The 25,312-nt window shown below is 47.4% G+C and overlaps 1 protein-coding gene across 1 annotated transcript in view; it reads right to left on the bottom strand.

Annotated features, from left to right (window-relative positions):
- Positions 1–25,312, bottom strand: part of Dapk2 (death associated protein kinase 2) — a 113,188-nt gene that overhangs the window by 21,468 nt on the left and 66,408 nt on the right. Inside the window, exons 4-5 of the mRNA XM_021172263.2 lie at positions 17,510–17,648; positions 3,097–3,226 (exon numbers count right to left, since the gene is read on the bottom strand). Coding sequence (XP_021027922.1) covers positions 3,097–3,226; positions 17,510–17,648 — 269 coding nt within the window. The remainder of the gene's footprint in view (positions 1–3,096; positions 3,227–17,509; positions 17,649–25,312) is intronic.

Below are 25,312 nucleotides of genomic sequence, written 5' to 3'. Positions count from 1 at the left end.
AAGAAGACAGTCAAGGGCTTCACTTTCCTCTGAGTCCTGCCTGACAGGTGGCTTCATCCGAGGACATCTTTGGGGGTCACTGAAGTAAGACTATAAGCATGAGGGGATGCAAAAGCATGACAGAAGACAGCTGCTCCAAGGGAAGGGAGGGTGCCAAGCATCACAGCTGAAGCCATTAAAACACAAGTAGAAGTAGGAGCTGAGCCAAAGATACAGTGAGTGGCCAAGAGACGGTCTAGGGTGTGAGAGAAGATTCCACCAAAGAGACAAGAGGATCGTGAGCTGCCCAGAGAGCACAGAGGCCCCAGAAAGCCAACGCTGAACTTCATGCTCGCTTTGTCTGTGTCTTTTAAGAACGTGGTGATGGAGATGATATTATAAAGGTAATACCTCGCAAGAGAAGGAGGGAGCCTTGATAACTGCTAAGGCAAGAGGGGGCACATGAATTTATCCAGAATAATGTCTAAACCGCCGCATCTATAGGCTGTCTGCTGTCCTCTCACCTACATCTCTTCCTTCGACATGCAGACACCCCCCTACTGGCTTTGACTTTTTCCCAAGCTTTCTAAAAAATGGTGCCAGGGTGTATTTGAAATTATATCGCCTGATTGCTTGTGCTTGCTTCCTTCGTGGACTTCTGTTTTCCCCACTGTGTGATAGCCCATGTGCTGAGCTGCTGTCTGTCTGTCTGCAGCCAGCCCTTCTCAGAGAGCACTTGAATGGTTTCTGCTTCTCACAACTGGTACTTTTTTTCTTTTCATTTTTGCTGATAGACACAGAAAAGTGTGTGTGTGTTTTTAAATGATATTCAAATTAGGTGTAGACTTCAAGTAATCTATGAACTATGAATAAGAGAGGTGCAGAATTTGAGAGTATATATTTAAAGAATTTTGGGGGGCTGTGTGGGATGGGATGAGATAGGGTTTCTCTGTGTAGCCTCAGCTGTCCTGAAACTCACTCTGTAGAACAGGTTGACCTTGAACTTAGAATGCCTGCCTCTGTCTCCTTAGTGCTGGGATGAAAGGTGTGAGCTACCACCATCCAGACAAGAATCTTTTTTTTTTTTTTTTAAGTTGGGGAGCCAAGATCTGACTAGATAGCTCATGCTAGCCTCCAACTCACAATCTTCTGGTCTCAAATTACTGAATTAGAGAAACATCTATGTGTAGTTGCATGTTTGTTTTTGAGACAAGATCTTAGGCAGTGCAGGCTGGACTCAAACTCCCTGTGTAGCTTATCATGGCCTTGAATTCCAGATCCTTCTGCCTCTACCTTCCAATTCCTGAGATTATAGGTGTGGACCAGCATGCCCAACCCCAAGTTATTCTCACATGGCAACTTGACATCACTTGGACATCCAAACTGTGATCATATCTCTAGGATCATTTCTCTCTCTCTCTCTCTCTCTCCTTCTTCTTCTCCCCCCCCCCACTTGTGTGTGTGTGTGTGTGTGTGTGTGTGTGTGTGTGTGTGTGTGTGTGTGTGCATCTCTTGTTCATCCTCTCATTTACCCTATCTATGTATGCCAGGCTTAGTCCATCACCTCTGGGGGACTCTCCTGTCTGCTTCTCATCTTGCTGTAGAATCTGAGATTACAGACACGCAGTACCATAGCTGGCTCTCGGTGGGCTCTGGGGATTCAAACTGAGATCACACAGGCGTGGCGAGCGCTTTACACCAATCCATCTCCTCTGCCCTAGGAAACTAATCTCATTGCATCTTTCTAAAATGAGGACTGTCTCGTGCAACTACACACCGAATTTCTCTTTCAGAGTTTGTTTTTATTTCTATTTCTGTACAGGTGTGTGTATCTATGTGTGGGTATGTGTGCACACGTGACTGCAGGTGCTCACAGATGCCGGGAGAGGGGTTTGGAGTTACAGTTGATGGCAAACCATCTGCTAGCATCTAAATTTGGGTCCTCTGCAAGAGTGTGCACTTTTAGACACTGAGTCACCTCTCCAGCCCTAAAGTTCTCATATTTTGTCTGTTTTGGGGGGTTTGGAGGCGGGTGGTTGCTGTGTGTTTTTTGAGACAGGGTTTGGCCTGGAACAAGGTACTTGATGGAGAAAATAATCCAAGCTGCCTTTTAAGGAGGTCACACCCTCCATCTCTGAAACACTCCAAGTTCCATAAAAGATAAATGATTGTTTGATTCTCAACTCTCATTCCTTTCCTCTCTGCAGAGATATTTTCTTGTGAGCCCAAACCTCTGGACCAGTTCCCTGGAGAATATCTAGTGTGCAGGACAGAAAAGGCTAGAGCAGGGGGTGAGAGGGACAGAGGAGAGAGAGCAAGGGCAGGCCTCCACTGGAGCCAACTGCTCCATCCTGTGAGTAGAGGTCAGGCTCTCCAAAAAGGCAGGTGGTGGATCTGGTACCTGGCAAATAACTGCCTCTTTCCTTTTCAGAAAATCAAAAACTACTTCAGAGAGAGGATTCATGTGGGGAACCAGGACAGGGAAGGGATTTTAAGTCTGAACAACAAACTTCTTCAAGAGTAAAAGGTGGAGGTAGTTCTGGGGAATTTTAATGCTACAAATGCCCCTAAACCCCCCACCCCCACCCCTGTGGCTACTCTTTGTCCCAGTGGGCACTCAAAGCCAAATCCACTCCTGTCTCCTCACTGAGGTCCTATCAAAGCCCTTTCTCAACCCTTCAGTTTCTTGCAAGTATGCCAAAGCATGGGATACCTCAGCCCAGACATAAAGGATTGTTCCTAAGATTTCTGTCCCTCCTTCTCTGTCTCTGTCTCTCTGTCTTTCTCTCTCTTTGTGTGTGTGTGTGTGTGTGTGTGTGTGTGTGTGTGTGCTCCTACAGGCCACAGGACAATCTTGGCTATTGCTCCTTCAGTACAATGCACCTTATTTTTTGAGGCAGTGTCTTTCATCAGCCTAGAACCTGTCAAGTAGGCTCAGCTGGCTAGCCATTGAGCCCATCAGTATCTACCTGTCTCTGCCTCCCTAGCATGCTACTTGTAATCTAGGATTACAACTACTCTTGGCTTTCTTACACAGATTCCGGGCCTTGAACTCAGGTCTGAACTCCCTCCCCAATCTCCGTGCCAGACTGAGAGAAAAACAATCCCACAACTCACCAACAAATTCAGGAGTCCCAAAAATGTTTTTAAATTCAACTCCATCTTCTATTTCATGAGCCAGGCCAAAGTCAATCAGCTTGATGTGTGGAATGGGGATATTCTTGTCTAACAACATGATGTTTTCTGGCTGGAGAACAAAACAGAAAGAAAGCAAGATAGTAATTAAAGTGTTGTTTTGTGTTTTCCTGTTGGGTTAGGGTGGGGTTCGTGCTCTCTTGGCAGGGGGTCCGGGAAGGACAAAACCAACAGAGTTCTTGTTTTTCTGTCCTAGGTCTCCTAGCACCCAGGGTCAAGGACCAGTTATTACTAACCCTGTACTGACAGCAAAACTAGAGGACTGGGCTCCAATTTCCCATCTGTTTCTGAATGGAAGAACCCTTCAATGAGGTTCCCTGCTTCCTCATCTGTCAGACGGGATCGGACACCTGTAGGTAGCCTTTCCTACAAGCAAAGCCATGTCCCTGTGATGTGAGAGGGACGCACGGGCTTCCCCTGGGTTTATACAAGGCTCGCTAGCCTGGAGTGACTCTCTGACCTCCCTCTTGTCCCCTAGCCAGTCAGCTTCCTGTTGACTTTCTCTGAGACTGACCAACTTCTCTCTGTGTGTTTAAATAATTTTGGCTTTTGGCAGGACACAGGAAAAAAAAAATGCACCTGATTTCCAGGGAAAATACCAGCTGCCCAAACTATTTCTGGCCCAGAAACAGCTGCTGGCCCGACACAACAATGGCAGGCTTGGCAGAGAGAAAGGAGATGGACCAGACCCTCAGAGTCCACCCTGTTATCCCTCTCCCAGCTCCCAGGGTATCTGGTACAGGATCCTGAGGTCTGCCTTCTTCCTTCGCATTCAAGCTCTGAGACAAGACAGGGAATGGACAGGTCTACCTGCTTAGCCATCTTTCCTTCACCCCACGACAGCTGTCTTAGATTCCATTTAAATTGGACTATCCTGAAAACATTTCCCACACAAAACCTTTTATGTGACCTTCACAGCAGTGTCCCCACAAGAGTCAGAAAGCACTAGATGCCCATTAACTAATAAAGAGATACACAACGAGGAACATACACACACCACATACAATATTCACACAGGAAGCCCTACTTTTTCCCATGCTCGGAACTGAACCCAGAACCTTACTTGTGTGAGATAAGTACTCTTACAGGCCCTAAGAGTACGATTTGATGATAAAGAGGAATTAATCAAATAAGGTAAAAGGGAATGAATTACTCATCTACGTAACAATGTAGCTAAGCCTTGAAAATGTTACACTAGCCAGGTGTCAGGTTGCTTGCCCCAAAACCCTTGTACCTGGAAAGATGGAAGTGCATTTGAGGTCACCCTGGGTTACTCTTAAGTCTCTTCCAACAGGAGGAGGAGGAGGAGGAGGAGAAGAAGAAGGAACACAAGGAAGAAAGGGAGGAAGAGAGGGAGGAAAGGAGAAAGTGGAAGAAACATACACAAAAGGGCACATAATATAGGATTCTGCTTGTAAGGAATAATACACAGAGTCTGGGCAAATACATATGGACAGAAAGAAGATTAGCAGTTGACTAAGACTTGGGGAATAGGGCCAGTGAGATGGCTCAGCATGGAAAGCAGTGGTTCTCAGCCTAATGATGCTACCCTTTAATACAGCTCCTCATGTTGTGATGACCCCCAACCATAAAATTATTTCATTGGTACTTCATAACTGTAATATTGCTACTGTTGAGAATTGTAATGTAAATATCTGATACACAGGATATCTGACATTTGATTCCCCAAAGGGGTTGACAATCCTGAGGTAACAGAATTTGCTGCCAAGCCTGCTGATGTGAGTTCAGTCCTCAGGACCTCCAAATGTGCACTGCTGTGTGTGTATGCGCACAAATACACACATCAAAATGTAATAAATTAAAAGTAAAAAAGACTGGGGAGCCAGGCAGAGGTGCCGAATGTCTTTAATCCCATCACTCAGGAGGCAGAGGCAGGCAGTTTCTCTGAGAACTCCAGGCCAGCCTGGTCTCCAGATCAGCTTCTAGGACAGCCAGGGCTGCATAGAGAAACTCTGTCTTACAACACAACAAGACTGGTGAATAGATAAAGACTGCTAATAATGTGTGGTCTCTTTAGGGGGTGATAAAAACATTCTAAAATTAATTCTAAAACTGCACTGGGGATGGTTGTGCTTTTGATTATAAAATATATCATTTACACACAGCAAGTGGTGGATGGTGTCACACGTGGAGTAAAGTCCAGGAAGACTGTTAACCAAGCAAACACATTCGAGAAGATCAGAAGCCACATTCTCAAAAGGCCTGAGGAGGAAGAGTTCCCACCTTGTGCCTTGTCGGCGCCCCGAGGGCTTTCTGGTCTACCCAAGGGCTTTCTGGTCTACCCGAGGGCTTTCTGGTCTACCCGAGGGCTTTCTGGTCTACCCATTCATTCCCATCATAATCCTGGTTGGGTTTACAAGGTTTGCTCCAACTCTCTCTCCCTAGAAGACATTCCTAATAGCCCCAGCTAGGCCCTGCCTGACTGTAAGCAGACCTTGGTCACCCCTAGACCTCTGCTTGTTCAGTCCTTTTTGTTAGGACATCTGGCTGCTGTCTCCAGTCCAGCAGCCCCTGCCATCCTCCCTGACTCTCTGTAGAGCTATCTTCAACGGGAGGGAGAACTGAGACCTGGCAATGCCCTCCCAGCCCACATGCTGTGTGGATCCCTCATGGGGACACACTGAGCTGGACCCTAACTCTTAGCTAAACTCACACTTAATCTGGTCTGGTCACCCCACAACACATACACCAGGTGTCTCTGTCTCCCTGAAAATCTCTGTGACCTCCCATTGCTGATGCTAGAGACTTTTACTCAAGGGAACTGAGGCCCTCCCTCAAAATTTTTCCTTTTTTTTTTTTTTTTTTGGTTTGTTTAAATAACACGTTTTCTTTTGCATTTTTAAAGCTCGTTTATTTTTCTTGCCCTCTGGAGATTACTCTCAACTTTATTTTGAACATGTGTCAAAGTCCTTTCCCAAGGCAGATTTTCCAGCCTCTGCTGAAGGGAGTATGAGGGCAGAGGAGGTCAAGAGAGAAGATCCAGGCAGGCGGCCCCATCCCAGTGCCCCTGGCCCCGCACTCTGCTGGCTGCCTCGGGAACACTGCTGCTGTTCCTGCACTGAGCTACATTCTCCCCACTCTCCATTACTTCCCTGCCAGGAAGTGTCATTTCTCATCTACCCACATCATTGGCCACCTTGTCAGGAACTTCTCTAGGGATGAGGCCCTGAGACCAGGCCCTACACTATCCTGACCACCTCAGCTCAGAACCCATCTCAGCACAATGAATGCAATGGAAGCCACGAGCCACAGAGATGGACTCCCCAGAACCTGGATGTTCAGGACTACAGAGCATCAAAGAACCGAGACTGACATCTCTAGGGCATTGCTACCCTGAGAAAACAGGCAGCCTTGGATCTACTTACATCTGTGGCTCACAGTGGAAATGGCCTGTTCACTGGCTTGGAGGGATGGCAGACTACATCTTCTTACCAGAGACCCATCTGTTTCCAGCAGCTTAGAGCACTTTCCCTGCCCTGCCCTGCCCTGCCCTGCCCTGCCCTGCCCTGTCCTGCCCCTAAGCTGGTGCTGCCCATTCACATTTCAGTTAAGACAGCCAGTCTCCTCCAAAAGGTCTTCCTGACAGCCCCCTCCCTTCCAGCTCCCAAACACCCTGCACTTCCTCATTATAACACTTCCTTAGGTCCAAAGCTAGAGCTCTCTGGTTACTTGTCTATCGCCCTCCAATGGGCATCAACCTTCCTAAGTGAGTTGTTCTAGCATCTTCCCAGAGCTTAAGAGAGAGCCTGACAGCCACCAAGCACTCAGTAGGTGTTCCCTGAGAGAAACCAAGTACCTTTTATCAGGCCGATGCAATATGCAGGGCCCGGCACCAACCAATCACACGGTATAGTTTACACCTCGCTCAACTGCCTGGAGCAGAGGGTGTTATCTTTCCTTTCTTGCTGAAAAAGAAGCCATCAGCCAAGGGACACAGAGATTTAAGCATCTATCTGTCGTACCCAAAGCTCTTGCTCCCACCCTCTAGACTAAATGATCCCTTTCCCTGCTTGAGCTGGGGAACCCATGCAGATGAGTGTCTGGAGCAGGCATCCGCCTTCCACCACAGGATGGCCTTTCTTCTGTGGATGCTTTCATGCAAATGAGCATCCTCCAAACCATGTCCCTAGCCTGGCTTTCAGGCCTTCAAGAGCTCCTAAGCTAGCTGCTCTCGTCTCAGACAAGGAGACGGAATAGCAGGGAGGGACGTTTGGAGAGCTTAAGAGCTTCCAGAGGACCAGAGCTGAAATCTCAGTGCCCATGTCAAGCTGGTCACAATAACCTGTGACTCTAGCTCCAACGGACCCGACGCCCTTCTCTAGCTTCCAAAGATGCTTGGACATATGTGCCATTATATACACAGGGATATACATAAATAAAAATAGAAAATGAGGAGTTCTAGGAGGAGAGATTCCAAGTTAGGTATACACAAAGAAGCACAGCCTAAGGTGTTCAACCAGGGAGATGGCCTTGGGGCCGCAGGAAGACTCTGCTAAGTGAGAGGACTGGGATTCTTGTTCCTACCTCACCAACCACTCAACGGGCTACTTGAACTATTAGTTGGCCCTATATACTCAGACTGGGTGCAGACAGGCCATTGGCTCCCTGCCACCAAATGATATTGCTACCTCCATGCCACTAAGGGATTCTAGGCTAGCCAGCAAACACGGGCCTCCTTATCTGCAGTTTTTATAATTCTTCCTTCTGCCATCCCAGCCTCCAGTAACAGCCCAACCAGTTCTAGGGACCAGAGACTCATTTGGGTGCTCCATAGGATTCTGGCAGCCCCCCTGAGAAGTAGGTGCTACTACCATTACCATTTTACAGATGCAGGAAACTGAGGCCCAGGGAACTAAAAGACTTGCCCAAGGCCCATCAGCTCATGATGGCAGGAGAGTTTCCCTGGAAGTCCTGCTCCTAATCTTACTCCATCGACCAGGCTTGTTAAATATTCCAGTGGTCCCAGGGACCATCAGAAGTTCCTTTTGAGGACTGAGGCACTCAGATCTCTGAATTAGCCCCAGCCACAACCCCAGTTACCTTTCCAGCCTTCTGGTAGATCTCACATCTAGACCTGCTCTCATCCCACAGGGTGAGCACCACCATCTCAGACACGTCAGATCGCCTCTGGATGCAGCGTTACTTGCCTTGTGGGTGGCAAGTAAATCCCTCTAGGTAAATTCAATCCCACTAAAGGTTCCTGGTGTTGTCTCTGCTATCTTACATTCTGCACATTAATATTCACGTAAATGCAGTAAAAGAATTCCAGCCAGGGTTTCCTTCTCTGCCTGGTTGGTATAAGCCACCACTAGGAGTGCCAGAGAGCCCTCCTGGCTAGCTGTTAATAGGGCTAAAATATGGTCCGAAAGGCAGCCTGAGATCCAGCAAACTGGCTGTTCCCCAGGTTGTGGTCTCTTATTCCACCTCCCCGAATAGAAAAGGAGCCCAAGCCTGGGACTAGGAAACAGTTTCAGGTCCAGGAGCAAAGGTATAGTGCTTAATAAACAGGCCATTTCCTCTCTTTGGGTCCAGTTCCCTACTCCGCAGATGTCATCCTAAATTCCTTTAGCAGTTTTGATGTGACACATAATTCCAAGCTAACTGGGCAAACGTCTGCTGCTCTGAGCCCCAAGGCTAGACATGAAAAGGATCCTGTGCCTCTGCCTCAGGTCAGGAAAGAAGACTAGGCCACGGTAGCCACAGGAAACTGGGCCCCCAGCCAGACTGCCCTGTGGGTAGCACAATCCTGTCCATCCTCCTTGCCCCAGTCATCCTCGGCCAATGGTATTCTCTACAACCAGGTACTTAGCCCACGCAGCTGACATCACCTGCAAAGCATGGCTGGGGGAGGCACTGCATTCTTTAGGTGCTGCTGCCAGCCCAGAGCCCAGAGAGCTGCCACAGGGGGATGTGGTGGGGTGGGACTGCCCCACCTGTCAAAACAAACATGCCTGGCTTGGCCTGCCAGTCAGGCAGGCACTCTGGGAAAAGCCAACATGTCTGTTAGAGGTGCCTGCTGTGATACCAACTGGAAGCTGGTTCCACGGGACCAGCACAGCATACTCTGGTTGGAACAGGATGGAGGCAACCTCGGGGATCATGCAGTCAAGGGCAAAAGACAAGGGCTTGGCGTCAGGCAGCTCTGAATTCGCTTCTCGACTTTGCCACTGAAAATATGAATTGGGGGCTGAAGAGATGGCTCGGTGGTTAAGAGCACTGTCTGCTCTTCCAGAGGTCCTGAGTTCAATTCCCAGCAACCACATGGTGGCTCACAACCATCTGTAATGGGATCTGATGTCTTCTTCTGGTGAGTTTGGAGACAGCAACAGTGGACTCACATAAACATGCTTGATAGGTCAGAGCATTGTTCTGAGGCTTCAGAGAGAGGTTCATGGGTGAAGGGGCTGTAGCACACTGGCTAAGCTGCCCACAGAAGCTCAGGGTCCCCTCTGGGAGTGGTACTTGACACCCTGTTCAATCACCAGAGTTCAGGAAGGACATGTGCTCTCACAAACCATCTTTCCCACACTTTCACCTCCCATTTCCCTTCCCCACCCTGTTTTATGCTCCAGCCTCACAATGCTGGGTCACAAGGGATCTCACAGAGGTCAGTCAGTCAGCCATGTTGTGGAGAAGCCCAGAGAAGTCGAGGAGTTGCAGAAGAGGCAGAGCTCAAGTACACTGAATCACAAGTGCCTTGTTTGGCCTGCTTGCTGCTAGGTGAAGCTGAGGCCCGGCTGAGCTTGTGTTATTCGAACAAGAAAACTTCATGGGCAATGCAAGTCCAGACCCAGATTGGTCAGACACCTCTGGGCAACCTGAGAAAGCAAAACTGGTCCATCATAAACAACCCTGACCCACAAGCCTCCAGTATCACCCGTGCCCAGCCCCCATTATGTCTGCCAAAGACTTCCTGGCCCCATGGCCCCTACTGCCAGCTCAGCACCCACCTCACCTCCACTACCTCCACCAACACCACCCCAACCAGCAGTTTATTCTGCCAGATAACCCCATCCTAATAGTTCCCCTCCTGCTTCACTGCACAGACTCCACACCCACACAGGAATGTCTGTGACCCATCCCTCCAACACACTAACGGTTACCACCTCAGGGCCTCTGTCATCACTACACAGCCTCCAGCAGAACACCACCAGCGTGATAATCACTTCCTTACGTGTCCTGCCCACATTGCCCCAGGAGGAAGTCAGGGTCCTTGCCTCTTACTGTTATCTCTAAGCATCCAAGAGCGGCCAGCCTTGTACTAGGTATTCAGTTACTGGTTACAAGCAAATGAGCAAACCAACGCAGTCCCACGTATACTTCTCACACATCCTGTTTTCAGGGAAGAACCTGGCGTGGATAATGGCTAACAGGGCCTTGGAGTCTGGGCTCATCTTCCACGTTGTCATGAATAGCAGTCTGATACTGGGCAAGCTACCTACCGTCTCTCCCCTATAAATAGGGGATAATAATAAAAGCTACCTCTAGAGCAGTGGTCCCCAAGCTTCCTAATGCTGCAACCCTTTAATACAGCTCCTCGTGTTGTGGTGACCTCCAACCATAAAATTGTTTTTGTTGATAATTCATAGGTGCAGTGTTGCTGCCATTATGAATTGTAATGTAAATATCTGTGCTTTCTGATGGTCTTAGGTGACCCCTATGGAATGGTCATTCAACCCCCCCACCTCCAATTGAGAACCACTGCTCAAGACACTTACTGGGAGGGTCAAACATGATGTACAAAGTGGGCCGTAGGCATCAGTGTGACTCTCCCATTGAGTCTTTCCCTCTCAGAATGAGGACCTAATCATCTGCCATCCTTTCAGGCAACACCAAACTCCTGTCTGTCCCAGGAGCTATCAGCTGAACCTGCAGCCCAGCCTTTCTCCTCCCCGAGCATCTTGGAGGATATGGGACTATTGTGCCCAAGTGTTCTGGGGATAAGTCTTCTGTTGTTGTTATTTGTTTTTGTTTGTTTGTTTTGTTTTGTTTTATTTTGTTTTATTTTGAGAAAGGCCCTCACTCTGTAGTACAGGTTAGCCTAAAACACGTGGTGATCCTGCCTCAGCCTGCTGAGCACTCCGAATGACAGGGATGAGCCACCATGCTTAGATTTCTGGAAATGACTCTTGCTTTCCCCACTACGTTAATAAAAAAACAACCAAACTAGTATCCCTTTCCAACGTTCCTCACAGCATCTAGCTAGCAAGTCATGTAGAATGTATAGAAAAAACCTGTATCACTTAACAGTTTATAAGGTCCTCATCTCTTTTGATATCCACTGCATGAGGCCAGTCCTGTCAGGATTCAGGCCACACAGATGAAGAAACCAAGGTAAGAGGTCACGAGTTCTTGAAGGCGGCTCAGCCAACAACAGCAGAGCTTGAGCTGAGCCTACATGCCTCCTACTCTTTAGATGCCTCTCTTCATCTAATTGATGCAGCCATAGCCTTGGGATCACCCAGCCTGCTGGCACAGTAGGCATTTCACCATGGCTCTGTGCCTCAGTCAGTATGCCGCCCCAGCTCCCTGCTTTTCCTAGAAAAGCCACAGCTGTGGCTTAGGGAAGGGTGGAACTCAGCTGCCCTTAGATTTGTCAAACCACAGCCTCCACCTAGTCACCAGCAGAGGGACCACTGTGTGGCTCTGACCTCTTGCCCTTGCCCTTGTTGGGAAAAAAACAGGAAAGGAAATCACTGCCTATTCTTTCTCTGTTCTGCTGTGGAGGAAGAGAAGTGAAGATACAGAAGAAGGAGGAGTGGGGAGGAGAAGGAGGAAGAAGAAGAAGAAGAAGAAGAAGAAGAAGAAGAAGAAGAAGAAGAAGAAGGAGGAGGAGGAGGAGGAGGAGGAGGAGGAGGAGGAGGAGGAGGAGAAGGAGGAGGAGAAGGAGGAGGAAGGGGGAGGGGAGAGGGGGAGGGGGAGAGGGAGAGGGAGAGGGAGAGGGAGAAAAAGAAATAATTAGATATCCTGGCAAACTTGTCCTAAGGTATTTGGGGCTTCTTATCAGCAGGAAGTAGTTAATGATAATGTTGACTCCTTTCCCCTCCATCCTTATTTTCTCTCCTCTCCAGTGTTAGGAGGTTGAAAAAGTGAGAGAAAAGGGGTGAAGAAGTGTGGAAGAAAGAAGAACCCACAAAGTAGCCACGGCTACAGGACAGCATTTTTGGTTTAGTTTGCTCAACTGAAAAATAGGGAACATGTTGGCCCAAAGAAGGAAGGAAAGAAAGGAAGAAAGGAAGGAAGGAAGGAAGGAAGGAAGGAAGGAAGAAGAAAGAAAGAAAGAAAGAAAGAAAGAAAGAAAGAAAGAAAGAAAGAAAGAAAGAAAGAGGAAAGAAGAGAAAGAGAGGAAAGAAAAGAAAAGAAAAAAGAAGAGAAACGAAAGGAAAAGACTAGAAACCAGGCACAAGCTTGTCACTCGGGAGACATAAGCAGGAGGATCAGGTGTCCACAGTCATCTTTGGCTATATGGCCCTTGTCTCAGAAAACCAAAACAAAATGTATAGCCCAGCCCAGACGTTGGATTAGCTGTATGAATAACAAGTGCTGAGTTGTCATCTGATACTTGTGTGATCTTGAGCGGTTACTTAATCTCTTTGAATCCCAAGTATTTGGTTTGTAAAAATATGACATCACCTTCTGCTGCCATGAGGATCAAATGAGGAAAAAGAGGTGTAAGCATGCTGGATTCTAGAGAGTACTATGCCCTTAAATGTTGCCGTGACCACCCTTATGAAAGCTTGCCCAGCAGTCTCTATCACACCATGAGTGTAGGGCAGCACTGAGGATGATTCTGGGCATAAAGGAGCTTAAAAGCTTGGGTTCTGGGGGCATTCCTGGCTCTGAAATTTACCCTCTTACTCATGTTCATAAAAACTAAAAGCCTCCTCAGAGTCTTGAACATCTGGATTATATATCAATTTAATCATTCCTTATAATTTATTATTTTTGCTTTAATATACCATCAGTCCTGAAGACTACCTTCTATCTCAGAGTTCTCAGGCTAGATTTGGTTGGTACAGAGAGGAAAGGATACATCCCAACTCAGAGGAGAAACTCTCTCAAATAAACTAAGTATACAAGATCATATACAAACACCCTCTACAAGGCCTCTATTTGTACTGAGACGATACACAAAAGTGAGGTTTCTGAATGGTTCTTGAGGCCTATTTCCCTATGGGCATCTTGCCTGATGGTTCCTGATACCAACAGGCAGTCAGTCCATGTCCCTTCCAAGAGGGTAACAGCCCTTATTCTTCTACTCTAACCTATTCAAATCTGTGTCCAGTTCTATAACACATGGAAGGTCACTTTGCCTGAGGCTAAGAACTTACTCCTTGGAGGTGGGCATGATTAGAGAGTTCCTATTAGGCTTTATTTCATATGGCCTCCTCACCAAGCCTCACTGTGTCCATCTCCCTGAAGACACTAGGCTCCTGGAAGGCAGGGACTATATCACATTATTTAAGTGTTTCTCCTGGATTATAATAGATCTTCAATAAATGTGCACACTCCTGAGCTAGCTGCACCCTCTGCCTTATAACCCATGAAAAGATGCTGGGTTCCATGGCATCTAAGGGTCTGTCTGGTTGTCACTAAGGTGTGCATTCATGTGCTCACTCATCCACTCAGAGTGACTCATCCTATGTCAGGTAGTGTGCAGCAGAAAGTAAGTCCTAAAAGAAAAACACTTTGAACAGAAGTTTGCACAGAGGGTAACAGACACAAAGGCCTTGGTTAATTCTTAGAGAATGAGCAGGAAGGCCCTGGGAAGGGAAAGGGAAGAGTAGAGGGGTTGCAACCCACACCCTTGGTCTTTAGAATTACCTGGAAGATGGGCCTCTGGGCATGCATGTGGAGGATTAGCCTCATGTTTATGGATGTGGAGAGACCTGTATTTATTGTGAGTGGGACCCTTCCCTGAACAGAACTCTATACAATGGAGAATCAGCCTAGTGCAAACATGCATTTCCCCCTCTCTCTTTCTTGACTATATGCAATGCCCACCATCTTCACGCTCCTGCTGCCATGTGACTCCATGATGGACTGTTCCCTTGAACTGTGAGCTGAGATATAAACCCTTTCTCCCTTGAGTTGCCTTGGTCATGGTAACTAAGACAGCTTCCCAAGAAGCCATTCATATCACAAGGGTAGAGCAAACAGCTAACCCTTCTAAGCTATAGCTCCTTCAAGCAGGAAAGAGGACCCAGAGAAAAGGTAATAGATGGGTTTGGAGATGGCATAGCGTCTGTGTATTAGGGAAATCTTTCTTGTGGAGGAGTAACAGAACACAAGCAAGTAGCGGGAAACAGAAGCTCACCAGAGACGAGGAAAACTAACAAGAACAAGTGGATGTCGGATGGTAGAAAGCAACATGGAACCAAGAAACCTCTTCTAGGCTACCAGCTGACTGTATCCCCCAAAGCTAGTGAAAGCTTTCAGTATAACAGTACTCAAAGCTACACTCTGGGTATAGGAGGTGTCTCCTAGCCATGAGGAAAATCCATTTGTGGCCTTGCTGCTCATTATTTCCCAAAGTTGCCTATCTGGGCCTAGGCCAAGAAACCCATGAGAAGGGAGAATCAGAACGTTCAGAGTCTATATACTGGAGGATGGATGGGCTTAGCAGCATCTTTGCCCTACATGTACCAGGGTAAACTCAGACTGCCTTTAGGTCATGGAAAATGTCCAGACTCAGTCTGAGGGCTAGAAATAGCCCCATCAGTCACCCCACCACACAGCAAGTCTCAGCTCTCTGCATTACCAGAGTTTGTTTTCCTAGTCTAGCAGAGCCCAAAACATTGTAATAAGAGTTGTGTTTTCTTTTCTACTCTTCTGGGAAGGGAGGCAACAATAACAGCGCACAACACGTACTCTGCATGCGCCTCTGAGCGCTGCTCCCCTCTTATGTCAACTCTGCCAGGTAAGTGGTGGTAGCTACAACAGGGCTGAAAAACCAAGGTTCAGGTGTCTTCAGGTGTCTGGCAGAATCAAGCATAAAGCCCAATACAGCTGACTCCAATGCAGGCCCCCTTCACCAGAGCAAACCCTTCCATCTGTATCAGCCACTAGAGAAAAGACAAAGGGAAGCAGTCTCCAGGAGCCAGTGAAGGCCCAAGAAAATAAGTTAACTGCCTGTAGAATTATTAGGAAGGAAACACAGATGCAATCCAGTTAGACCATTACCTGCCTGGTGTATCACTATCCAACTGCCCAAAAGTTTGTCCAAACCCACCCTCCACTGGGACCTCTGAGAGAACTCTGTAAGCCATCTCCCATAGAAATCCTTTTAAAAGCCTGCAATAACTGGCATCAGGAAGGGGCTCGTGCTGGGATAAGAGCTAGGACAGGGATTCTTGTGTGAGTGCTGTGAGACTGGAGGCACTCACTTCATGTTCTCTCTGGATCAGTCCCTCAAACTAAAATGTGGAGTCCTTGTGGATGCTACCTCCTCCTTACCTTCACATGAAATTAAGCACCTAAGCAATTAGAGCTTGACCTCTGTCCCTTACCATCCCTTACCTAGATTACTGCATAAGTCTTTTGGCTAGGCTTCCAGCTGCCCGGCTGTCCCCTTTGCATCCATCTTCCCAGCCAGAGGGATCAAGCTGAAATATATGTGTGCTACCCTGTCCCCAGTATCTCTCAGGGTAAAAGGCCTCCTTGGCTCAGCCTTTGCTGCTCTCAACTGCTTCCTACCTCTTCCCAGCCTCTTCTCCAGTCATGCACACACATTCTTTCTCTGTACTTCATTGATGGCTTGTGTTGTTACTGAGATCATATACACAGTATATAAGTCTTCCTCAGATGGTCCTCTCCCTCTGCAAATCCCTGTTGATTCTTTAGAAAAATCAAATGCAGCTTTTCCAAGCAACTAACTAACACACACACTCTCTCTCATAACTTCAGGATGAGTTAAAGGTCTGTCCTTTGGGCTTACCAGCTCCTCACCAACCCCACTATCCCCACCCCAATCCCCGACCTACCAGTGCTTCCCTCTGTCACAACTCTTAGAATGGCTGATCATTCTTTTCTGTCTCCTGCACAAATCTCTGAAGAAAAACTAGCCAGGTGGGTGGTAGAGCACACTTTTAATTCCCAGCACTTTGGAGGCAGAGACAGGTATCTATCTCTCTGAATTTGGGGTCAGCCTAGTCTACAGAGGGAGTTCTAGGACATTCAGAGTTGCATAAAAAAAAAACCCTGTCTCCAAAAACAGAAACAAAAAGAAAGAAAGAAAGAAAGAAAGAAAGAAAGAAAGGAAGGAAGGAAGAAAGGAAGAAAGAAAAGAGTTAAGCCCAGGAAAAAATGCTGAGCATGGTGCACAAAACAGCACAGGGGTTTCTGCAGAGAAGACTGGGCAGACAGACAGACAGACAGACAGTTGTGGTGGTGCACACCTGTAAGCCTGGCATGTGGGAAGCAGAGGCAGGAGAATCAAGAATTCAAGGCCAACAAGTTTGAGGTCAGCCTGAGGTACATAAGAGTGTGACTCAAAAGCAAAATAAAGAAGCAATAGCTGCCAATAGTGTGCGGGCGTCCTCCTACAAACAGGGATCTCTTCACAAGGTGAAGGGACTTCAGTGAGTCAGCTCTGCGAACGAAGGCCCCTCAGTTTCTGTGCCTGAGCTCAGTTACTGAGGGAGCCAGTCCTTCTGCCTTGACCTCAGCATACACACAGTTAAACATGGCCACGATGAACTTTCTCAACCCTGAACCCCAGTTACCACAAATGATCAGTGGGCCCTGGAAGCAGTCTTGTGGCTCCAGTTTGGGGTGAGGGAGGAGCAGGCAGCCAATGGTCCTTGGGCTCCAAGATCTGTCACCTCCACTGAGGAGACACAGAAGGCCACGCTGTGCTAGGTCTGGAGTATCAGCTAAGCTCAGCAATTCTGCAAATCCTGCTAGTTCCGCCCCCTCAGGGTTTGGCTCTCTCTCGCCAGTAACTTTCCTCTGGTGAAATGAGTTCTGTTTCAAGTTTCTTTTTTCTTTTCTTTTCTTTTTTTTTTTTTTTTTTTTTTTTTATGCCTCACCACCTACTCCCTGGAAGAGATAAAGTGTTCAAAGAGCTTCTTGCAGTCTGTCCCACGTGAGGAGGACCTGATAGAAGAAGTGAAACTGAGGTGGACACATGCAACAGGCCATTCCTTGCCCCGAGGTCGGAATTGGGGTTGAAGGTGTGCGGAGTGGGCCTGTGGGCACTAGACCCTTCCTAGCAGTGGCAAGGGCACAGGGTCCCTTCCTCCTCATTAAATAAATAAATAAATAAATAAATAAATAAATAAATAAAAGCTTGCCCTTTACCCGCTGTACTGACCTTGAGATCAAAGTGAGCAATTTTCTTTGTGTGAAGGTAATTCACCCCATCCAGGATCTGCTTAATGAAGCTGGTGGCTTCCTCCTCACTTAACGACTCCTTCTGGGCCAGGAAATCAAACAGTTCTCCTCCGGACACTCTGGAAGACACCGGCGGGGAGGGCCAGGCCCAGTTAGTTTTGTTTGTCCTGAGGCCTGGCTCACGGGTGCAGGTCCTACAGCTGACTCTCACATTGTCTGGAAAGTCAGATCTCCCTTGCCCTGTCTGGAGCTTGGTCTAACCAGAACCTAGTGCTGGCTTCACTTCTGTGTTCTTTCTGTTGAAGCTCCAAATAAAGAATCAGAACGAGGCTGATCCCAGAACGGCCTCTGTCTGTGCTCTAGGCCCAGGTCCCTCATTACCCTAGATATTACTCTTTTTTTCTGTAAAGAGCAGGCTGTGCCCCATTGTGAATCACATTTCAGATAGAGCAGCAGTATGAATGTAAGGTACATGACCTGGCATCTAGCTAGTTAGTTAGTTGGTGATGATGGGGCACAATGCCCATGACACACAGGCAGAAGTCAGAGGTCTACTTGCTGGAGTCAGTTCTCTCTTTCCAAACATGTTTGTTTCAGGGATTGAACTCAGCTTTCCAGTCCCTGACTTGGTATCTTGTTTGTACATATGAACAACTACCATCTGTCCCGAAGGCACATCCAGAAGGCAGAGAACGATAAGTGAATTATTTGCATTAATAAAAAAAATAATCTCCTGAGAATTAATTGCAGTCACCAGACCAATGAATAACAACAATTCCCTCACACACGATTCATGAAAGGAGAAGCCACGGACTACAGTGAGGCACACCAGTCCATCACTATCATGGGCCCCTCCAATATGTGCTTGCCGTGTAGATCACCAGGTGACAAATTCCAAACTGTCCTGGACTCAACTAAGAGTGATTGTCCCTGCTCCTGGTTCTGCCCACTTGGAAGCTATCCCGACCCAATGTCTGATCGCATGAAGTATTCTCCATTTGTACCAACCCTCACTCTGCATGTGTGTTCATTTGTGCACACATGCACGTAGAAACAAGAGATCAGTGTCAAATGTCTGTCTCAAGTGCTCTCTGCCTTATATTTTGAGACAAGATCACTCACTGAACCTAGAACTCTGGATTCTGCTAAACTGGATGCCTGCAAGCTCTTCCTGTCTCCTTTTCCCTAGTGCAGAAATCAGAGATTCGTGGCTTCAATGTGAGAGAGCTTGGGGACTTGGACCTAGGTCTTTGCGCTTATGCAGCGAGCACTTTACCAACTGACCCATGCCCGAAGTCCAGGCATCAATCTGCATTATCTTTTAAAGTCCTACAGTTTATCCAGGCTTGGTGGTACATGCTTTTAATCGCAGATATGAGATGGGGACACATAGACCTTGGTGAGTTCCAGGGCAGCCAGAGCTACATAGAAGGATCCTATATACCACACATAAATCATAGGGAAGCTTTATAAGCACCCTAAGTAATCTGGGACTTTAGGCAGCCCATCCCATATGATAGACACACATATTAACTAAAGGACCAAATCTTTCCCCTTCCCCTACCACCGGGGAATCAGAGACAGCCAGATTCCAAGAATGTACTATGGGCTACTTGTCAATCACATAGCATGGGACCACTCTATCTCCTCTAAAACCTACAAAAGAGATTACTTAGCCCTTGTAGGTCTAAATTCTCTTTAAAACCCTTGCAATGTCTACTTTTATGTATATCTATGGCACTAATAATTCTTCTAATAAGTCTCTTACCCAAAAAGACGATCTGCCTCCACGTGCTGGTAAACCCCAAACAGAAGCCTTTCAGTTACACAAGAAGACCACTATCTACAAAGCAAGTTCCTCCCCAGACAAGTCTCCTAGTGCCTTGATTTTGAATTTCTCAGCCTTGAGAAGTATAAGAAATAAGTACCCGTTTGTGGTATTTTGTTACATAGTTGCTTGAAGAACCCAACATAGGATGTTTGTACTGAGTGAGGTGATGCTGTCACCAAAAAACCCCAACAAACCAAAAGCAAAAACCATGGGAGTGGGTTCGGAAGTAGGTAAGGGGCTGAGGCAGATGAGCTGTGAAATGCATGCTGGGATTAGTCTTCAATGTCATAAGTGAGCCACAGAAAATGGTTCTGGGGAGGGGAGTCTCAGCACCCTGAAAGTATCTAAGTGGTTCTGGATAGAACTCGAGTAGAAATACAGGTGGCGACCCGCCATTCTGATGAGGTTTGCAGACAGAACCGAGGAATGTGGCATCGATCAGCGGAAGTACTTTATTACCATTCTTGTAATAAAATAGCAGCATAGAATGTCACTGAATTTTGTTCATGTGCTAGTGTCTTACGGAAGGCCAGACTTGTGAGTGATGAGACTGGATATCTAGCTAAGAAAATGTCTACGCACAACGCTGATGAAGGAGTCTGTCCCTCTCAACACAGTGAAATGTAAATGTGTGTGTGTCTGTCTCTGTGTCTGTCTCTGATTCCTTCCTTGTCTTCTCTTTCCTCTCTGTCTCTGTGTGTGTGTGTGTGTGTGTGTGTGTTTGTGTGAGTGTGTATGTATAGACAGCTTGCAGGAGTCAATTCTCTCCTCCCACCATATGGATCCCAGGGAATCAAACTCAGGTCATCGGGCTTGGTGACAGGTACCTTACTCACTGAGCAACTTCACTGGCCCAAAGAGAAATATTTTAAAATAAAATATTTGTTTGTTTTTTTTTTAAATAAGGAACATGTAAAAGTTTTAAGTTTTTTCAGCCTATTCCTGTCGGGAAGAAACCCATGAGAAAACTGTGGTGGAGAGAACCCAGGTGGAGCGGAGGTTTGCCTGATAAGGAGATTTACAAGGATCAGTTAGCCCAGCCCAAGGAAGGCCAGGTGTTATTCATCAAAACAATGGCGATTAGTCAACTGTATAAAGAGCCCATTGTCCAAGACAATGAGATAATGGTTTCAAGTCGTCTCAGACTTCATATAGAGAGGGAGCTCCACTTCTGTCACAGGGCCACAGAGAGGGCCTGAAGGACAGGACCCTACCAAAGGAAGAGCCCCCCACTGCCCAGCCCTGGTTCATGTTGAGGCCTTTGCTTCCAGAACTCCAGCTCCATGCTCATCAGTCACCCCAGGTGCGGCTCCACTGGTTCCTAAAATGATTGCTCTGTGCCAAGCAAAGCTGTGTGGGTGTGGTTACTTCCACCTGGATTTCAAAGGACGCCTCAGAGCTTGGTGGCCCCTGGAAGGAGAACTGTGTGGGGGTGGAAGCCAATGCAGAGAGCACCTACTGCATCAGGGAATCGGGCACCTGGAGACTCCAGACCAGTGCACCCACGGGTGTAGAGGACCATTCTTGTCTGGAGGAGCCACAGCCAGGCAACTCCAACCTGTGAGGGTTGTGGTCTAGGCTACTCAGAGCAAAGACAAGAGGGCAAGGTTACCCAAAGCTGTTATGCAGGATGTGAGCCCTGGTGAGCCTGAAGGGCAAAATATTGAGTCCAAAGTGGTCTTTGACTGACTCAAGACCCGTCACTCATTTCTTCTTCCCCAGTTTGCTCCTTTGGAATGGAACAGTCCACACTACTCCTACCACACACAGGACGTTAAAACCCCAGTGCTTGCTGGTTGCTCCATTTCAGCTGAAGTGTAGTTTGCTCAGGATGGACCCTCTTGACTCTCACCCATAACTGACCGAGATGTACTCCCCTAAGATGGTGGCTTCTGTTTGTGTGTTTTGTTTTTTTAAGACAGGGTCTTCGTTTGTAGCTCTGGCTGGTCTAGAACTTGCTCTGTAGACCAGGCCGGTTTCAAACTCACAGAGATCCGCCTGTCTCACCCTCCCAAGCACTGGGATTAAAGGTGTGTGCCACCAGGCATGGCTTGTCATCAATGTTTAAATTCTGATGCCAAAATCATATAAGACTCTTAGGGTGCAACAGATCTATTGTACATGAGTAGATGACATGAGCTTTTGGGAGAGGAGAGTGAGGTGCCACAGTCTGAATGGACTGAGACAGACAACAAAGAGGAACAAGTGCTAGACCTGACTGGCTGTGACCTGGTGACTCATTCTCCTGCTCTAGGAAAGCCGTGGTTTTTCCCACCTGAAAAAGAACAAATTGGGCAAGATGGCCCCTAGGGCTTCCCCTCCTTGGGTTTATAAACTATGGCCTCTTCATGAACTCAGGATAATCTATACATGGTCCCTAGCTTACACATAAATCCTCGTAAAGTAATCTCTAGGAAACTACAGGATTTGCCCTTTCCAACATTTTCTGCACCTCCATAATGGTGCACATGAGTGTCCTGGCCTGTGTACAAGCACCTCTGTTTGCTAAAGTCCTCTCTGTCTAGTCTGTTTAACAATATTTAAGCCAGGCAATGGTGGTGCTCCCCTTTAATCCCAGCACTCGGGAGGCAGAGGCAGGTGGATTTCTGAGTTCGAGGCCAGCCTGGTCTACAAAGTGAGGTCCAGGATAGCCAGGGCTATACAGAGAAACCCTGTCTCGAAAAAACCAAAAAAAAAAAAAAAGAGAGAGAGAAATTCCGTGAGCTGTGCATTAGCAGTCCACACCTCTGGTTTGTGGCTGTGGCTGCCATGTGACCAGCAAGCCTTTCCTGCTGTGAAAGACTGCACCCTCACAGAGTCAAAGTAACCCCCTCCTCTCTCCAGTTGACTTTGTGGGGACACTTTTAATCTCAGCAGAGGGCTGGTGTTTATTTTAGGTTGGGGGAGGGAGGACAAGGGTACACATTGGAACAAACCTGCTGTCTGTTAAATTTCAAAGCTGGGACAAACAGCTTGGGTGCGTATTTAACATATCGAAACAGACCTGCCTCCAGGTTCTTCCCGCCTCAGTCCCTACCTGTTACAGGGTGTGGCTGGCACACCACACCTCTGCCCTGAACTTTCCAGCCCAAGGGCTGGGTTGCCCTTCCCCCAGAGGCTCTCCCCCTTATAATCCAGACATTTTGGTTACCTGTCCTCTTTTGTATCCTGTGCGCCTTTGTCCTGCTGGCTGTTGTACTTGGTTCCCTGCTCCTCACAAGGTTCAGGGATGTGACCAGACCATTCAGGACGTGTCTGTCTGTCTCTGGCTATGTTCTCTTGCATACCTAGAATAAATGTTCTCCTCCACCATACCCAGGATCAGTCATGTCCGCTCCTTTCCTTTTTATTTCTTTATTCACTGCCTGTCTCTGGCTATGTTCTCTTGCATACCTAGAATAAATGTTCTCCTCCACCATACCCAGGATCAGTCATGTCCGCTTTTTTCCTTTTTATTTCTTTATTCACTGCTCCTGCTGCAGGTCCTTCCTGCTCCGAGTGAGCTGGGCGTGGCCTGTAGGGCTGAATGGGTGCTGGAGATCAGTCTAGCATAGCATTTTCTATGTCTCAGGGTGACATCATCCAGCATCCTGTCCTCACCCTGACTTGGGGCAGGTACTGGAACCTCACAGTTGCTACAAGGGACACCTTAAGTCTGTCCCAGGAAGGGTTAGGGTGGAAGTCCAGTCCTTCCACGACCTTAACCTCAGGATGGGCTGTGTGCAAGTTCCTGGGTGTCAGCTTTTCTTCTTGAAACAAGAGAGAGACTTCTTGGCCGCCTTTGGGCTGACTCGGCGCTGGGAGGCCTTGACAAGTCCTTGATAAGTCCTAGGTACAGTGTCCCTGCAGGGGTGCCGTGCTGGAGCAGGTCTCAAATAAAGTTTTATTTAAAGTTCACCATTCCTACAATATGCCTTCCAGACTATTTTCTCACTTGACCCTCACATCTACCTGGAGGAATGCAGGTTTCTTCTTCTCTCCATTTAGAATAAAACTGAGAGCCGGGCGTGGTGGCGCACGCCTTTAATCCCAGCACTCGGGAGGCAGAGGCAGGCGGATTTCTGAGTTCGAGGCCAGCCTGGTCTACAAAGTGAGTTCCAGGACAGCCAGAGCTATACAGAGAAACCCTGTCTCGAAAAAAAAAAAAAAAAAAAAGAATAAAACTGAGAGCTAAAGAGAGCAAGTGGCTCCCCCTTAACACAGCTCATGAGTGATAGAACCAGGTTTTAAAGCCACATCACCTGACTGCAAGCCCTCCACGAGCTCCTTTCTCCCTGCTCTCTCCACATCACGTAGCTCAAGTGTCTCCGTCAAAGCCACGCAGACACTGCCCCTGTGCTGACAGCCTCCGTCTCATCAGGCTCCACCAGATCTCTCTCCACATAGACTAGTTTGCTTCTGAAACATCTCGTGTGCAAAAGCCACTCAGTAGAAGTTTGGTGACTCAATGAATACGATGCTTGCCTAGCATACAGGGAGCATAGGTTTGATTCTGCTTCATAAACTCAATGTGATGGCACACATTTGTAATTCCAGGACTCGGGAGGTAGAGACAGGAAGATCAGTAGATCATGGCCAACCTTGTCTACATGGAGAGTTTAAGAGCTGCCAAGGCTACAAGACACCCTGTCTCAAAACAAAACAAATCAAACAAAACCATTTTAAAATGGAAATAAATTAAAACACTGATGTGGGCTAGAGAGATAGCTCAGCAGTTAAAACAAACAAACAAAAAAAAAAAACCCAAAAAAACAAAAACAAACAAAAAAAAAAACCCAGGCTGTTCTTCGAAAGGACATGAGCTTGTTTCCCTGGTCTCATATGGCAGCTCACAACTGTCTATGCCTCCAGTTCCCAGAGATCAGAAGCCATCTTCCAGCCTCTGTGGGCACTGCATGCACATGGTAGATTTACCCCCACACACATAAAGAGAATAGAATTCAACGGTAGAAGCTTGCCATGCTGTCTCTACAAGCCTGGAAACAGTTTTTACCAAGAGCCTCTCAGTTCTAAAACCTCTGTCATGGGTCATTTTCCATCTCCTTCCAGGATTCTCTCAGCTCACAGTGCAAATCAAACCCCTCCAGCAAAGGCTAAGTTAGAGTCGGGTCTCTTCTCTTCTGTAATAGTGTTCTGAGGGTCAACGTTGGTACGCCTGGCGAAATGCTTTCCAGAGTTCTTCTGGCATCGTGTATATAAATGACCTGCACAGGCAATGATGGAGCAATAATGTTGTCACAGCTGCTGGGCCTAGGAAGTATCAGCATCACCTAGGAGCCCCTGCCAGGGCACTGCTCTCTGCAATCCTGGAGTCCAGGAGGCTACAAAGGGGCATTCTCCACATATGGCATGAGTCCAGCTATCGAGATTTTTTTAATATAGTCTTAGGGCTACATGGAAATCAAGTTATACAGACAGCAAAATCTTTCCTAATCCCCCCTTTAATCACTATGACCAGAAACAGGTGCTTCTAAGAAGGCCAGAGATGGGATAAAGACAGCTGAAAGGAACAGGAGTTGGGCAGGGCATGTCTTCTGCTACTGGCCTCTTCAGTAGAAACTAATGGGAGCATCAAACCGGACAACAGCTGCTAGAGAGTGCCCTGAGACCAGAGTCAATTCACCCATCAAAACTGCAAGTGAGGGGCTGGGGAGATGGCTCTGTGGATAAGAGCAATTGTTCTGTAGACACCAGGAACCGAGTTCAAATCCTCAGCACCCATGTGAAAAGCTGTGTGTTGTCAAGCACAGCAGTAAGCCTAACACTGTGGGAGGCAGGAACGGGAGAATCAGTGGGGTCTGCTGGCTGCTGGTCCAGCTCCAGATCCAAGGAGAGATCCTATCTCAAGGAATAAGTATTGCAGGACACTGATGTCTTCCTCAGGCCTCCACACACACACACATGTGCGTATACTGAATATACATATGCATGCACACATTATATACATGTGGT

This window comes from Mus caroli, unplaced genomic scaffold (genome assembly GCF_978045245.1).
Source record: "Mus caroli unplaced genomic scaffold, Mus_caroli_1 scaffold_11, whole genome shotgun sequence".
NCBI lineage: Eukaryota > Metazoa > Chordata > Mammalia > Rodentia > Muridae > Mus > Mus caroli.
This window is presented reverse-complemented; position numbering and strand designations above follow the sequence as displayed.